Raw genomic sequence first — 18,302 nt, 5'->3', positions numbered from 1 at the left:
TGTTATATTCTCACTTGTCTTTTTATCCTGTTTTACCTTACCCCATTCTTTTTCCCCTAACCACACTGAGAATATATTTATATTCATTTTGCTTGCTTCTATTGCATTTTTTCCTCATATTCATGCCTTGGTAGCCTTTGGCTTTCCTCTTTATTGTTAGCCTCATTTCCATATGCAAGGACAGTCAAGAACACTCCCACAACTTCAAAACAAAATAAGCAAGCTGCAACAGTCCTCCTATCCCTCTGACCTAACAGTATACAAACTAAAATGTTTGGTCCTAACCATGCTTTTCACTCTGTGCTTAAGACCGATTTGGATCAAAAGTTCTAAACCATGGAGCTATACTTTCAGATAATTTATCTTCCAATAGCATACTTACTTAGCAATAAATAACAATGATTGCTCACCACAGTGGTAGAGTACTTCCAAGGTGGCGTTGGGGAATTAAAGGAAGGGGATGTACACTGTGACAGTAGTCAAAAAACCTGGATACCTCATCACCAGATGCAGGAGATCAGACTAAATCTACAGGAAGCAAATATTGCAACTTTTCCTTAAACTCGGCTTTTGGCCTGCAAAAGAAGGCCTAAAACTTTTTTAAAGCCAAAAAAGAACAAAAATAATAGCATGCTTTTTGGTCTGGAAGACTCATTTATGAATCACTCCGTGGAATAACCCAGAGGTCATTCAGTATCCCATCTGGTATGCACAGTGACTCATACAAAGGCACCAAATACTGGGACAGCAAAATGCCAATAGTTTCCTTGAAGATCTAGCCACGCTTTATGAAGTAATTATATTTATTTGTCAGTCATTATTATTTATTACCCAATGATCCTTAATGACATATTTAGTAGTTATATTGGCCTATCCAGCCTATACTGTCTGTTAACTCTTTAAAAATTTGCTGTTGAACTCCACTTTTTTAAGACGAGTTTAACAGTAACACTGCATTTAAAATACATTATCCTCTTGAAAAAGAAGCCTGAAATCTGTACTCATTGTTAGAGGACTACCATACAATGACATAACGAGCGTTTCATGACACAAGATTCAGAGCAGACAGTGCTACCTGTTCAAGTGTTTTGCTGTTGGATCTTTTACACTGCATTTTATGCAACAGCAGACAGATCACTAAAACATTACTATGAACAGTTTTCTTCAAGCATTATATTGCAAAAGACTACCAATAAAGACAAATCCTAAAAAAAAATAAATATCCAAACCCATACACATATAACTAAGTGGAAGGTAAGCAACTCCACTGTCTCCACTGTAATTCTAGCAAGTAGTAGTAAATATTTTTCTTAGATTTCCAAAGACAGCAGCAGAAAAAACCCTCTAGATTTTTGCAGGGAGTTAAAAGCAACACTTGGCAAATCTAACATTAAAATTTTTCCTATGATTTAACAGTTTATAAAAAGACATAGTACAAATGGCACTTGGCTGTATTTTCTGAAAATATAAATTTAAAAATTTTAAGAAACCCATTCCTGTCCTTAAAACACCTGTCTACAAGAGCCAATTACCCAGCAGATACAGCAAAAATATAAATTTACTAAGAGCCTATCATTTATATTGAATCCTTTGTCAGCACATAAACGCCAGTGCACAGTATCAGCAACACTCTTCTTACAACAGCACAGCTCGCTGGCAAAGCTTAAGGGTTTGGTTTTTTTCTAAAATGACTTTTTGGCAGAGCCTCTAGCTACATTAGTCAGAGACCATACTTTTTCAATTAGGAGGCAAATAACAACCTCCCCTTGCTGTCAGGACATTTGTTTTCTAACTTAGAGGAATGATTTCCAGTCCTCCAATAAGGAAACTAAGTTGTATCATAAGGTTTCAGGAAGAACCTGTAGATACGTCACACACAACCTGTGGGAACTGCCCAGTTCTCAAAATAAAAAGCAACCCAGACTTCGACTAATTTTCTCGACTATGGTAAGGCACGTTGAATTCCTATAAAAGCAGCAATAATAACTTCACTTGTTCTGAAAAAATTAAACTATTCATCCTTTCTGAAAATAGCAGCTGATCTAATTTTAATAAAGAGCTTTCACAGAAAATTCTTTGAAGCTACTTCAACCTCCAAGCTCTATGTACTTGATGCTTGTTTCTTTTAACAGTTTGGATTTTGGTTTTTTTATTTTGGTTTCAGGGGTTCTTGGGATTTTTTGGAGGGTTTTTTGTAGCATTGTTGGATATTCCTAGTAACCAGGAAGTAGAGAACTCGACCACACCACGTAGAAAAGGCAGCAGAAACGTTTTATAAAGATTTATTAAAAGACAATAATGAAGACTAAAGAGAAAAAAAAAAAGGAGGAAAAAAGGTCATACTGCAGCTTGAAGTGCTTTCTCCTCCTTTTTCCTGCAGTAAATCAAGAAACAGCACACATGAAATCACAGGCTTGAAAGTAAAACAGAACAAAACACACCAGCTTTGTGGCACAAGATTTTATGGACTATCCACTCCAGTACATACTAATTTACTGCAAACTAAGCATCTGCAATGTGTATTATCTTTAATATTTTTTTCTTTTAAAAAGTTAATTCATTGTATTTCAATGCAGAACTCATTCAATAATTTCAAACAATTGCCTGTTACCTAACAATGAAGAAAGTCTAGCCTTCTAATTGAATGCCCTGGTCCAACTATAAACTAATCTAACAAACCATATAATCAATGTGTAACAGAAAAATGCATAGTAAAAAAGGTGAAAACCAGTATCGTGTATGAAGAAGTATCAGCCAAAATGATGCATATAAAGATAACTTAAAGCTTGATTGTTATTACAGTTCACACAGATTTAGAAGTGATAGAAGTGTAAACTTCATTTTTCTCAGCCATTGTTGGGGGGGGGGGGAGGGGGCGGGGGAGGGGCGGGCCACAGATCAAACCAGACTTTTTCCTTAAGTCTCCAAAACAGAAAATGAGCTGCTGTTTCTTACTGTAGCACACTGTGTTGTCAAGATGACACCAATGACACCACTGTGTCATCTTCCCCCTCATGCTTCTCCTAACTCAAACAATTTGGTTCAAGTTCTACACAGTAATACAAATCAAGTTGCTACCCCTAAAATCACAGCAGGTAATGAAATGCATACAAAGTGACAAGTATTTCTGAGGAAAGCGAAACAGACAAACCTGGATTCTATCAGCCCTGAGTCTCTAAAAAAAAAAGTACTTTTATTATTGTTTTACAAACACTGCCTTAACAATCTATTATATACAGCTACTATTTTTTCCAAGAGGTCATAGCTGGCAAGAAGTCCAACTCATGCCCCAAACGATGATAGTAACGTTGACATTGACTTTGAAAATAAAGCCATCAGTTAGATTCTCAGATACAAGAGAGACATTTAGCCAAAGCAGTCCACAACGCACCAGTTTGCCTAGACAGGACCTCTACGCTATCTTGCCCATTGCTCTGTAATATTATTTCAGGCCAACACATTGCTGTACCTCATTCTAAGCAGCACACCCTGCAAGCTTAAAATACCACCTTCTTCCCACCTGCACTTTATTGCAGTCTTGTGATCATTAGACACATTAGTTCAAGACAGAGCCCCGTTCATTAGTAGCTCTGAACCTCTCGCTGCATTGTCTTCTATCCAGAAAAGTGGCTATTAATATTTAGCCCCTCCTTCTCCTCATCTGTTGCCCGTGACATAGAAGTCATTAGTATTTGTCATACTGGGGCATCCAAGGGCTCTTGTGACAGATCAGGACCTCCCTGCAGTACCAGGGCAAACCAACAGATTCCATCCTAGAAAACCTGAAGTATCATTGTACAATAGGACAGATACAGACAAAAGAATGCAAACATATCACCCCACACTATTACATCTTACCTTGATATGTCAGCAGTTTTAACAACTGCTATTTACTGTTCAGCATATTGCATCGTTACATTGGGTTTCCTTATTCCACTTCCTCACAGCTTTTTAAAGGATGTTACTACTAGTTTACTGTCAGCTAACCCACTACCAGCATTTACTGCTATTTTAATAGAGAGGTTCTAGGGAAGGCAATTTGTTATTCTGGCTCCTCCAAAAGCTATCGAAGGACTGAATTGCACTGCTTTCATTAAAACCCACATTTGCCACCCAAACTGCTGTTCTGAACACGTGTGCAAAATGATCAGGTAAGAATGACGCTCTACTTTGCTTTACTTGGAGCAGCAATATTCAGAACAAGAGGAAGATATACAACCTACACATGAAGTGCTACTTCTACTGAAGGTAGCAAAAAAACCTTTGACCTTGGTTCTCTAATAATTACTTATATTCTTTGCAAAATATTTAGTCCAGGCATTAGAAGATTTGGTAGAATCAAAAGCAGCAGCTGAATAAAGGGAGAGCAAATTTACTACACAACTAGATAAACCACATGGACTGCTGAGAGTTTTCTAAAGGGATTAACACACTTACGGAACATCCTCAATACAAAGCAACAAAACCAAACAAATGTCAATATTCTGTAGTAAAACATCACTGTATTTATTTCATAGTGAACACTACAAACTAGTGTTCTAGTAGACAAAAGATGGTTAGTTACAAAGGAACTCTTAAAAGATGCACACAGATTACATTCATAAGCAGGCACATGCCATAGAGAGAAATTCAGATTCTTTTTGCCTACTGGAGTACACTCAGACCTTGGCAGTCACCGAAGCTCCTGCTAGCACGGGAACAGAACAGTTCTGTCATTCAACAGTCTAGATCAATGGTTGAGCCTGTAATAGCAGAGAAGGGCACACCAACACATCCCCAGTGCTCCAGCTACAGTCTTCTCCCACAGGCAGCTAGAATAATTACAGCATAAAATTGTACAGCTGTCATTCTGAAGAACTTCAGTCATTATGCTGCAGATAACTTTTCTATCAATAGCTGTGTCACAAACAGAAGCACACAGGTCAGCTTTATAGAGATCACCCTCTAATCCCCAAATCCGCACTAAGCTATTACATGGGTCTCTCATGGTTGAAACTCTCAGCATCTGCTCTACGTGTCTCAGGGACAAGAACATGCATGTGTGAGTAGTGTCCGAGAAGGAACTGGAAGGGGTAGATGGCAACACCAGCACGCAATGGAAGATGGGATCAAGACTGTCATCGCCATATAGCAAGTGTCCAAAGTATGCCCCTCCCTTCTGTCACACAGCCCCACTGTAGATTTCTCTGTGCTAGCATGTGACCCCTAAAAAAAGGGAAAGTTTTGCCCTTACTCAGTGGATGGTCTTTACACCTCAAAACTGTGCAAATGGGCTTTCGGAGTAATCCTTGAGTTTTCACTCAATCCAATCCTGAGCAAAGTCACCTTGTTACTAAAGTGTAAGCAAAGGCAGCACAGGGAAGAGAAATCCACTGCTCACCTGGAAGCAATTCTAGCAACCAGGTTCTGAGAAGAGCACTTTCTAAAGACCAGCCTCTCTTTTTAATGAAGCACCAGGTAAGCAAATACAACCAATACTGGTAGGAACCAAGGAATGAGTCAGACAAGCCATGTTACATATGTGTCACTATTAACAACTTGATTCCAAGGTAAATCTCGACTGACTTTCTTAAGCAGGCCAAAATGGATCAAAGAAACCTAAAACTGTCTCAAATACTTGCTGTAGGTTAGGTCCCATCAGTAATATAGACCCAAATACTGTGCCAATTAAGGCTATGCTCAGAACTAAAACGTACTTTGACAGGTAGTGAAGCGAGGCATTTCAGGAGTGTCTGCACCACAGTGGCTGCACGCTGGACTCACCTTTTGAAAACCATCTATGTGAGAAAAACAAGGCTGCCAAAATTTCCTGGGACAGCAGGGAGACTGAGGGCAGAACGATGGCTCTGAACAAACTGATGTGACAGGACAGCAACTGCTGTCCAGCTTTTAGTATGTTTCCATCTACTGACAGACAATGCTTTTGATTTCCAAGAGAAACCACCACAAATAAACCTTTCATCACTGCAGGCTTCAGCTCCCACTGAGGGAAAAAAAAGTGAAGTGCATAATTTCTAAACTTAAAACATCCCAATATCAAAACCAGTTTCACCATGTTGCTTTTACCTAGACCATGTATTAACTAAAAGTAGTAATGTACCTCAGAAAAAAAGAAACTGTGACCAAAAAAAAATTGCTTTATCCTCAAAGTCAGTGATGGGAGGGGAGAACCGTTCACAATGACCTATCTGCAGTGGAATGAACAAAAAGATAATGGTGAATTTGTGCTAATAGAGAAAAATGTATCTATTTTTTAATGGTTTTTCTTCTTTCAAATTAGAAAATAATGGCCAATAGGCGTTAATAGTTACCTCCAAAGTTTAGGTTTCTATTTAGGCACCTGTCCTACTGAATATGAAAATTAAAGGACAATCTTTTTAGGTTTTCATTTCTAAGAAGCTATATTAACATCATATCGGGCACTTCCTCAAGTACTTTAGAAGAGTATTCAGAAGAGCGATTAGGGACCAACTCAGTGAGTTAATGAGGTTACTCTGCAACCAATGCTACAAGCTCTTGCTGATAATACTGTAAGTCTCTCTGGATGTCCACCCAACTTCATTCCTGTACTCCTAGGATAAGAGCTTCTGCTACTTATCATCTTGCAAGTCTTCCGCTTGCCATGTCTCAAAGGCCTTGCTGGAAGACAGGTTTGTAAATAATTTTTTACAAGTCTGAAATAAGTACTATTCACTATCAATATTTACCCTTCATATTCTAATCAATTCAGATTAGTGCAGTAGAGCATTCTCTGTTCCCTGTACTAACAGCAAGAAAAGAACTAAACCACATTAAAAAAAAAAAAAATAATCAATGATTCTGCACAACTTCTATTAAAAAACATATTCATACTTTCCGTGTTAAAATGAGTTTATTAGATTGTAAAGACCATGATATGCAAATTCTTTAATATACAGTCTTCCTTTGCAGAAAATGTAATTGATCTAAAAACATTTACCAAATATCACAATTGAATTGACAAGGTGTCAGGAAAGGCTAAGGGAATTTATTAATATATTGCTACAGCACTTACAGCATTATAATCAGCACATGCCATATACTGACACACTTCTGAATCCTTTCCTACACCCCCACCCCCCCCCCATCTCATCCCCTCTTTAGGAACAGGAGTGTCCATAGGGATGTAGAATTCTTAAATAGCGACAGCAATAAGCTCCTGCCAGTGCTAAGCTCTTAAACTCAAATGAAGTGACTCAGCCGATTTTACAGCTTGAAGTAAAAAGTAAAAAAGTAAAAAAGTAAAAGGAAGTAAAAACAGGCACTGTAAACCCATTTCTGTACTTACACTTCATATGTCAAATGCACTTCAAAGCCTTAGCTAAAACAGCAATAACGGTAAAGCCTACTGTTGTGTTTAAACAAAACCCAAAAGAAGGAAAAAAAAAAAAGACAACCCCACTTCATCCCCCAAATGGTTAACGCAACTACTGCTGGCATGAGGGTGTGTTACTCAGTTCCAGAGTAACCGCTGGATGCAGTTGACACAGGGCCCCTGGCATGTGACGCAGCCCTGGCTTCAGGCCCCTGCTCCAAGACATGTGACTTGTGGCAGAAACCCAAGCTCATCTGCCTGCCAGCACTTGTGCTGGATCTTTAATTCATATCATCTGCTAAGACCAGTTAAAAGTGGGAAAACAAGGAATTATATGTGCCTACACTATTTAATAATTATTCAATATTTAATAATTTTATATAACTAGAATCGGAAATATTGAAACCTCATTAGTAAGGTTTTTTGAGGGAAAATATACCAGTTAAATATTTACAACAACGTGTCATGCAACTGTAAAGTTTCAAAGAACAGATACCCTGCAGAACTGATTTGTTCTTAAAGCAACAGTAATTCCAACTTATTTTTGGGTAACTAATGTTCTTCCTTTCTACAGTCTCTACTCTTCTGTGGGTGGAGATCTCAGACTTTCCCCTATTGTTTCTTTTGCTGAAATACCATTTTGTTTCCACATATAAACCAAAAACATCAGCAGAGTAATCAAGATCATCCACATGAGAATTGCCCACACCCCTGCACTGCCTTTATGCATTCTTTTGGAGCCACTTCCAAAACATTGTACACTGTTTTCTTACAATCCTGTTACAGAACAAATAAAGGCCAAACCACATCCACTTATACGCAAGACTTTAGAAATACCACACTATATCTTAAAGGTACGAGGAAGAAGCAACTAAAAATGAACTGCTAATTTAGGAACCTTTACAATTATAAAAAATTAAAAATTTTTACAACTCTGAATCTCTACTCAACTGCAATCATAGCTCACACCAACAAAATAAAGGTAGAGAATAAACAACTCCATCCTTTATCTGTTCCAGCAGAAACTGCATTATTAGAAAAAGAAATTAATTTAGAAATCAGATTTGACATTTAGCAGCACTTTCAAACTTCCTTTTACCTAAATAAAGGACAGACAGCTGAACCCTCTTCTGAGAGTTCACTATTAAGAGAGAACACATCATTTGAGTATTCAACCACACATACAATAAATATCAGTTGTGTAAAATGAAAGAAAAAGCGCACAAGAAACAGCTTCTGCAGAATAGGTAATTTCTCCATTTCTAAATAAATTATGGTTAGCTCTGCTCTTCAATTTACAAAGGATGTGCTGGGATGCCTTCTTCATTTTTCAGTATCTTATAAAAGATATGTCATGCCTCAGGGTAGTAATTCTACATATGTTTGTTCCGTCTCCAGGATTTTGTAAATATTTTGCAGAAACTTGGTCCATGATAGCTAAATAAATTGAAGAACTTGAAACTACAGATATTTCTGCCTATGATTTCCATTAGTAGCAACCTCAAGTGTGCAAACATAATGATTTGAGCACATATTAAGTTTGTTAAAGTTTCAAAATGAAATAAGCAATTATAACAAAAGTATGGTTTTGTGAGATTACCTAAATACAAACATCTCCTCAGTAGCTTTGGCTGGATTTCCAGGTGCTCAAAAAGAGAACCAACTTAAACAAGAAAACTTCCACTTCCCCATTACCAATCTACCGAACATCTACACTGTCTATGCCTCTTATATAGCCTCTTCGTAAGAGGCCAATATTTAAAATAATTTGACTAGCACAGTTATTCAAGAAAGGAAGCCTGCCTGTTATTTGAAATTCCTGTAACATCTATTTTATTGCTCTCACCCAGTCTATAAGGAGATGGAATCTTGCGAAAGGTCATTAACTCGCTGCCTTAAAATTCTGCACCTATCTTTTGCCTAGTACTTGCAAGAATCCCTTCAATTTTATCTCACACACAAAACCCTGAACAGATCAAAGGCTACTTGATGATACTCTACTGGAAAAAAAAAATGGAAAAAACCAACATGCAGACTAGTAAATAGTGACAAAGAGTGTGATGAGTTACACAGAACTGTCTGGACTACTCAGAGGCATAAGCTCATTCAAACAAAATGTGTTTTAACACACACAAATGCCAAGTTACAGATCTTAGCCTATGTAATACATCAAGCCATACACAAGAAGCATGCAATCATATCTTGGAAAGCAACTCTGAGGATAAATAACTAAAACCACACTTCCTGCACAATGTTTTGGAAACATCTAACTAAATTTGGGATGTATAACTAAGAGTAAGTTATGCTACTATAAACAGCATGGATGAAAGCAAACTGGAAAATATTTCCGAAAAACTCTGAAACTGAAGAACTGGAGAGGGGGAGGAAGATCAAGAGCTGATCCTTGTGTGGAAGTACGTTCACAGCAAGAGCAGTATTGACTTTTAATCCAATAAGAAAGGTTGGACTGACCACCCACCACAAAATGTGGCAGTCCAGCCAATTCATATGGAAAAGGACAAGCCAATTTCAAGACGACAACTAGGCAGCAGACTAAATAGCAAAACGGGGTAAAATTAGGCAAGATGCCCTATTGGAGGCATTAGTTATTATGCTTGTATCAAACAAGACACTCAATTCAGTAACAACAGAGTAAAATATGAGGGCCTATGACAGAAGAGAAGATGTTAATTTAGATGACCTAATCTTCCCTTCCGGTCTTTGCAACCATTAGGATTCTCAAAATGACCAGACAAGGCTAATTAATCTCCGTAATACCCGTGACAATGAGGCCATAATTCCAATTTTACAAAGAGCAACCAGAAAGACGAGTTAAAACTCTTACCACTGCAAAACCACTACCCAACAACAAAAAATAACCTTAACAATCAGAAATAGTTCTAAACAATATGTTGTAACAAGATAGTTCCCTGAAAAATACAGCACACACCCTTACTTCCATCTCATAAAAGCTCTCTATACGACGCTGAAGACCCTACTACACTGGAGTCCACAGACTCAATAACTTCAGTGCTGGCATTTCCCTGCTGCCACACTCTCCGACCTCATTTAAAAGACAAAAAATGTCTTTCAAATCACATGAGTCTTGCCATTGTAAAGCTTTCAAAATTTCATTTATTGAGACGTCTGTATTAGTCCAAACCAATAATTCATTAAGAATGTATGCTTTGCATGGTTAATAATAACGAAAACTCTAGTCTATTGTTGACAGCAATACTCACCCTAGTTTACTCATGGCTGCACTCCAGCACAAAACTGTAATAATGGCCTGACTTCTCCTCCTCCCCCCTTAAAATAACAAAACAAGCAAATCTGTAGGCCACACAACATGAAATCACCTTGATACCGACAGAGCTGCCCTCTCAGCCGGTCAGTTTTGCCACAATTGTCATATCTGTTACATGGTGCTTTACCACTGTCTGAATTACAAAGATGATTTTAAAGCCAGCCCAAACTTTAAAAACAGGCCTGAAAAACACCACTTCAGATTCCCATCCCTACCTCTACAATAAAAACTGTTTTTCTATATATATCTAAGTTTGATTTATTGGAGTAATACAATCCTGATAAATACAAGAGCCTGTAGTTTTACAATCAGGTGGAGATAAAGTTAAACTGCTCCACATTATCCTACCATGGTCTCACTAGCTCACATCAACACAATCCCTGGTTCATCAGAGTTATCTTCTTACACTTGTTATGACATATTAGCGAGTACAAGGTAAAGATATACCTTTTCCCTAGTAAATATATCCTTAGGAAAGGACAAGCTTTAATTAAAATAAATCTGTTTTAAAAAAAAAAAATAAACTGAAAGAGTTTCTATTTTACACATTAGCACCCTAAACTCCAATCCTTTATATAATTTTGGGGTTTATTTGTCGAATAAGCTGGTAACTCTTGATAATTCTATGCTGATCAAATCTGTTAATGCTAAATACACAGAGGCGACTTAGGGCACCGCCAATGGGGAAGATATACTTTATCTTTCTGAGCATTAGTAAAGCCTATTTCATTTGTTCAGCATAGACATGATTTTACTCAGGTTTTACTTTACTTGTAATACTACTGCCTTGTAGAACAATTTTTCTTTGTAATAATGAAAAATGATTAAATAACACCTTCCTTGCTAAACACTTTTACTCTGGCAGATAGGGAATGAAAATAGCAACACAAAACCCAGATTTGAGGAGTTTTCATTTATTTCAGCATAAGTAAACAATCAGACAGGGCAAAAAAAAGATAAATTGAAACACCTATGTGGAAAAGGGCTATATTGAAACAAACAATCTCTACATTGTCTTTGAAATTACCTGTAACCATCTAAACACTGAAAATATGATTTCAATTATGTTTATATAAAAGGCTTACTTAAAAATCCTGTTAAAGCTGACTTAATAGCACACAGTTTAACTCAAATTTGGGACCAATACTTATAATCTCGAGTTTAGGTGGTTTACTCCAAGTCAACTGCTTAACAGAACCATTTCTATTTACTCATTAAGTTTCTGTAATTTAAGCTGCTGGCTTTTGCTGCTGGTAAAATGTTAGCCATTCTTCATGCTATGTGACTAACAGTGTCTGTGACTCATTATCACCAGAAGATGAATATGCTGTTGATTTTTGTAATGCTAACATGAGTAACACTAAAAATAATCAGTTATAATATGTAAATCTGGGGAGAAGTAAAGAAACGTCAATTATTTGGCACCACTACCTGTTACTGGCTACATACCCCGCAATCTGTTGTGGTATCGTTAGAACTTTGCCAGAAGGCTACAAAATACACCACCATACATTTGTACCTACTTCCGTTTTTCTAATTTAATCTGAAACACTTGTTTCAATATCCATTATTCTTGTATGGAAACAAATTAATAGCTTTAAAATACACTATTTCCTTCAGAATATATCTGTGAAGTAACCCTACTCCTTTACTGCAAAATGAAGTACAACATTTTGCATCTATCATTTCAATACCTTTTTTTTCTCCTCCAAGTTTGTGATCTTTTTTTGTTAAGTAAGACTGTGCATTACCCTTAACTACCTAAGAAATCAGCCTGGAAACAGTGTTGCGCTATTAACCCATAGCATTCGAGTTAGTATTTTTCATAGCTTTATTTCATAGCTTTGCCAGTCCTCACCATATGCAGCTTTTAAACACTAGGTGTACTTCACTAAAATGATTTTCTTCTTAGCTTACATAACAGCAAACAATTTCTTACGTAAAAGTGGACTAATACTTAATATTTAGTCACTGATCCCTAAAACACATCACATTTCATTCTCCAAGAAATTGACTGTTTTAAGATTCCACCTTCCAGTCGCTGAATTCCACAGATGAAAAGCTTTCTTAGTCAACATAATTACTAGTAATTAACAATTCCAAGATCAGCATACAAAAAAATTTGGGACTGTTCTTCTTGCTTAATAGAAAAAAAAAAATTTGTGAGGTCTAGAGGCTGGTTTTCTTACCAACAGAAAAATATATCCACATTATAAATCAGGCATACACTGAAACCATTTTCAAAATTAGTTCCTGAAAAATGTGTTTGGCAATCCTTCTGTCACACAGTAAATCTCCTATTCAGACCAGCAATAATTCCTTTAAAAACATTCCTGAAAAGCAACTTTAAAATATTATCAAGGATTAATTTAGTTATACTTTCTCAGCACATTACAGCTTTGGCTACTTGAACTGTCATTTGGAAAGATTTTAAAAATACTTCAAGACATCACCTATTTCTTACAGAGAGTTTCAAAATAAAGTCACCTTGAGATGCAGGCTGCGATACCACAGGCACCCAAGACAATCCCCTGAGAAGGTCTCCTATACAGAAGCGTGTATACCTTTCTCTGCTTCCCCTGTATTTCCAGTTACACAGTTCCACCTCTGGTGCTCATCAGACACTTCTATGATCTGCTTGTAATTCATTGTAACAGCAGAAAACCAGCCATCTTCTTTAGTGGGTTTAAAGAGTAGCTTGCTTTTTTAGTGAACTAGAAAGCCCTGACACTGGCATGAAACAAGAAAATGGTTGGGTGAAATAAAAACACTAAGTGAAAAATGGGAAGCAGCAGCTCTCCCTTTAGAAGGTAATGACCTACCATGTCCGCTCACCAAATACCATGGAACCATATCTTTAGTATACTCATGCTGACAATCAAAAATAGCAGTTTTAACTTTACTGTACAATCACTTCAACAGGCAGGGAACCTTGATAACTTTTTCCCAATTTGCAGTTTATTCTCTTCTGTTTAAGGGAAGCTTACAACATTAGAGATCAACAACTTAGAAGGCCAGTAAAATTAAATCATACCAAGGCTGAAAACAAAAGTTAAAATGCCAAATGGTATTTTAATGTTTCTTCTTTCAGACATAAGAACTTATTTTAAAACCACAACACTGCAATAACAGAGCAGTTATTATCTATATTTTAAGAAAAAAAGCCCTTGGACTATTTAATTCATTTATATCGAGATGAAAGTCTGTTCTAAATAAAATGTCTAAAAGCCACAACTAGTTTATACTTTAAAAGTTGACATTTCATTCCTGATTCTCAAATACCCAGAAGATATCCTTACAAACTAATTCTTCTGTTCTATACTGAACACACTGAAGCAGGAAGTTCACCTAGATTAGTCATAAAAACTCACTCTCAACTACCAAATTCTCTTCTATAGCATCAAATTAAGAAGTTGGTAAATCAGCTTTTCTGAGGCTGAAAATGTAGTACTCCACCAATACCAGTACTATGAGCGACAAACAGGGAAGCCAAATGTATCTCCCTACAATAAGTCTCTTCCAAGCCAAAATTTTACCTGTAAGCTTGTCAAGGCCAAGATCAGGAAATTTCAAATTCTAAAGCAGTGTACTAAACTGTGCTCACTGTTACATAACTACTACAAATCCAAGTTTTAGAGAATTTTACACTTCCTGTGATAAAAGCAGTTGTGAAAGATGAAAAAGATAACCCCAGAAAATGTTCTCTTCTTTGGTGCTATAAAATTATACACTGTAACAAACAGCCACTTTCTTAAATGCTTCTAAACCCACACTCCTAAGAAGTAGAATGTATCAGAAAGATACTCGCCATACTCTGAGATGCAAAAGAAAGAGAAGTGAGAGTAACCAAAAAAAGAGATGGAAAAGAGGAGTGATGCAACAGCATCAAAATCCGAACTGGGGAAACAAACTAAAAAAACAAACAAACAAACAAAAAAAACAACAACCAAAAAAAATATTTCCAATTTATAAGTTGTGATTCTTTATACTTTTGCTACCTCCTTTCCATTACTACTGGTGGGCCCTCACAGGAAGTAGTGTAACACATGCACAGCAACATTATTAAGTAATAGAAGTGGTTACATCAGCATCTTCTCCTGTAAGAAATATAAACACAGGTGACAGCAGGGGCTATATGAACTGTACAAATGCAGTTGAGGAGAGTGGCATCACCTGCAACATTCTTCAAAGATGGGGCAAAATCTGTGTGTGAATTGGGGTTAACATCAGCGGGGTTTTTTTGTATTTACAGAGCTCAGAAAAAGCTACTACATGTCTTGAGAAAAGTGTTGCAAGAGTATCAATGCCTAAATATCTAGTTGATCATGATAGTTTTAATGCAAAAAAAAAAGATTCCATCATTAAAAACAAAACAAAAAACCCCAACGCTTCCACATTGCAACTCTGAATACATTTCTTGAAACAATCAGATCATGTGTCAGAAGGCACTGCAGGTAATCACAGGACACTACATTTTTCATCAGACAACATCATCAGAAACTCTTCATTTCAGTGATCTACACTCAAGTTCAGTCTGTGAAAACATTTTTGAGGCTAAAAGTTTCTAGGAATGTTAAATGTTATATACAGCTACCAAAAGAGGAAAATAACATTCCATAAATGAAAGCCAAAACTACTTACGTTTCAAAACAGCGATCCACATTGTCTGACATCAGAAGTAGCATGCACAGCTGTTCCAGTGCTATTAGCTGCATATCCCTTTCATCTCCCTGCCCCATCTGCAGCCATTCCAGCAACGTGTCCGGGTCCACATCTGCCATGTTGGTTTTTTAAATTATAAAAAAAAAAAAAGCTGCCTCCACGTAATTTAAAAAGTACCAAAAATATTCTTTAAATTGTTCAAGCCAGCCTAACTTAAGCACAATTAGTATCTCTCTTCAGCCAGCCCCAAGCTTTCGTAGTTTTCACCTAGAAAGAAAACGTAAAAATAAATAAATAAATATCATTATCATCACAGTCTTGTCTTTACACTTTTTGGATCTCCTCCTTTCTAAATCATATGGCACATTTTTGAGTTGACATTAAGTTCTGCATATTGGATCAGCAATTATTTTTTTCAAGCTTCATACGTGAGCAAACAGTAATGAGTTTGTTCTGTTTCACTGCAAATAAATCTCTAGTTCTAGCTGACAATCAAGCAAGACTTAGAGCCTACTCTTGTTTACAGGATAACTCAAAATTTAAACTTAAGTAGAAAAACTGCGCTTAACAACCCTCTGTATATTCTAAAAGTTAATATAAAGACCAACTGTGCTGCCCTGCCTACCCCCTTTCTTTTAGTATCACTTTATAGGCATCCAACTTTCTGAAGGATGGATTACCTCCTCACTAAAGTATTCAAATACAGAAAGACATCAAATGCCACATTTTAAATACAAGCCTACTAAACAAAAAAATTGAGACTTGCAGAATCTTTGCGAAAGTTGTATTAATCTTTCATCTTTTAAACAGCATTCAAACACATGGACAGTAAGCTTTTTAGGTCAAAAGATAAAGACAATTTAAGTCTCATTTGCATTTTCAAGAATTAGGGGGTTGTTGGGTTATTTCAGAAAAAAATATATCTAACCCATAGCTTTTAAAAAATGCAAGAATAACTCAAATAATTCATGTACATATAAGGAAAACAACATTATTTGTTGGCCCAGTGCCATAGTTGTACATGTAAGCTGAAGACCAAAAAAGTCCCTTTAGAATGTTAAAGAGATATTTTTGACCTATGTGCTTGGTCTTTACTTTGTGTTTTACTAAGGCTCAAATTCACCTCCCACATCTATGAACACAGCAAACATGAGTGTTTTCATAGAAAACTAAACTGTTACAAACCAATCTCCGCAACTAAATATACAAGAAAAAAATTGACTCTTTTTAAAATATAGCTTCCAAAAAAAGGAGGTTTACCAAACTCCTAGGTAAATATGAAAGACTGGACTGCCTCCCTACAAATTGAGGGGAGGCAGGAGGGAGAAGCTCGATCCGGGCAAAGTCTACCTACTTGTTTACTTGCTGCTAATGAGTTAATAGTTAAAAAATAACTCCATCAAGGGCACATCTACAAAGTGAATCAGAAATTGGTATTATATGGAGAAACGTACACTGAATCAGCAGTGCTGTTTCACAATAGCTTCGAACTTAGAGATGTGACAGAAGTACGACAGATATGATTTTTTTATAGTTTAGAACTGTAATGACACTACAGGTCACTCAATCGCTGCTTGCCAGTTCTGTATTTTGTTATTGCTGCAGTCTCGCTGTAAGAAGTTAATACAAATGCTACTAAATTCATTTTCTGTGCTTTAAACAATGCCTACGGTCCTCCCAGCTGTTTACAGACTGTATTTCCTGTTCCAAGACTGCACAAAACTACTTTCTGCCAGTACAAGTGGGATCGTATTTTAAGTATAGTACTTCTTAAGGAGACTAAATTATTAACCGGGGGGGGGGGGGGGGGGGGAGGGGGAGAGGAAAGCTACAGAAACAAGAAAATTAAGAGGTACAGCGAAAGTGGGGCAAGCTCAACACAGGCACCTGCTGTTCTTGCACCCCAGACGGGCTCTAACCAGACGGAAACGAACCACCGAGCAGAAAACAGAGCACGGCGAGAGGCCGGGGCTCCCAGGAGAGCCGCACCAGAAAAGGGGCCAGGCCGCAGCTCCACGCATCCCCCACCGCCCGGGCCTAGGCGCACACACACGCCCCAGCGAGGCCCCAGGCCAGCCGGCGGGGATGCGGGGCCCCCTCCCCACAGCCGGCCTCCCGGGAAGCGGAGCCCCCGCACCGCCGCCCCCGCACCGCCGAGCCGGCGGCGTGAGCGGCTCCCCGGCAGCGCCGCCCCGCTCTGTCCCGCAGCCCCCACGCAGAGATCTCCCGGCACCCGCCGCCTCCCCCGCCCAGCGCCCCGGCCCGCTCGCTCCGGGCCTGCCGACACCGACCCGCCAGGCCCGGACAGCGACGCTCGAGTTCCTGGCGAGCCGCAGGCCTCGCAGGGTGACCCGGCCTGGCGGCTCAGGAAAGGCGCCGTCTCCCCGGCGCCAGCAGAAGCGGCCCTGCGCCGCCCCCGCCGCTCACCTGAGCCTCCCGGAGCCTCGTCGCCGGAGCCGACCCCTCCTCAGCGCCGCGGGGAGACCGGGGGAGAAGGGAGGAGGCGGCGGCGACAACCCCAACCCCAGCCCCGCAGCAGGCGGCAGCCAGCGGCATCCATGGCGCTCCGCCCGGCACGGGATTGGGTGGGAGGAGGGGGAAGGGAGCCGCGCCGCCGCCTGGCGGGGAGGAGCTGGCGCGGCCGAGCGGCCGCTGGGGGCGCTGCGGGAGCGGAGCGGCCGCCTCCCTCCCCCACGCCGCGGGCCCGCCTCGCCACAGCGGGGGAGGCCGCCGGGCCCGCGCCTCCGCGGAGCTGCCGCCGCCGCCAGCCGGCCTGCAGCTGCGGCGCGGCCAGGGCCCGGCGGCCTCCCGGGGCGAGGGGAGCCCGGCGGCCTCCCGGGCGCACTGTGCTCGCCCCGGCACAGCTCGCCCGCTCTGAGGGGTGCTTCGGACCCGGCTCCCCCGGCCCGGCGCCAGCCCTGGCAGCGGGGTCCCGGGGACCCCCCGGCCGCCCTCAGACGGCCGCGGCGGGGCCTGGGCCTGCCTGGGTGCCCGCCGGCC

The 18,302-nt window shown here is 39.4% G+C and overlaps 1 protein-coding gene across 9 annotated transcripts in view; it reads right to left on the bottom strand.

Annotated features, from left to right (window-relative positions):
- Positions 1 to 17,878, bottom strand: part of HECTD1 (HECT domain E3 ubiquitin protein ligase 1) — a 64,718-nt gene extending 46,840 nt beyond the window's left edge. For 7 of the 9 annotated variants that reach the window (XM_056345325.1, XM_056345329.1, XM_056345326.1 and 4 more), the window contains exons 1-2: positions 17,730 to 17,877; positions 15,282 to 15,569 (exon numbers count right to left, since the gene is read on the bottom strand). In XM_056345325.1, the coding sequence (XP_056201300.1) occupies positions 15,282 to 15,421 (140 nt within the window). In that variant the 5' untranslated portion in view covers positions 15,422 to 15,569; positions 17,730 to 17,877. Of the gene's footprint in view, positions 1 to 15,281; positions 15,570 to 17,729 lie in introns of all 9 variants that reach the window. The other 2 variants (XM_056345332.1, XM_056345334.1) reach the window with 1 other exon arrangement.
- Positions 17,879 to 18,302: the final 424 nt, after the last annotated feature.

The sequence above is a fragment of the Falco biarmicus genome, chromosome 7 (assembly GCF_023638135.1).
Source record: "Falco biarmicus isolate bFalBia1 chromosome 7, bFalBia1.pri, whole genome shotgun sequence".
Classification (NCBI taxonomy): Eukaryota; Metazoa; Chordata; class Aves; order Falconiformes; family Falconidae; genus Falco; species Falco biarmicus.
This window is presented reverse-complemented; position numbering and strand designations above follow the sequence as displayed.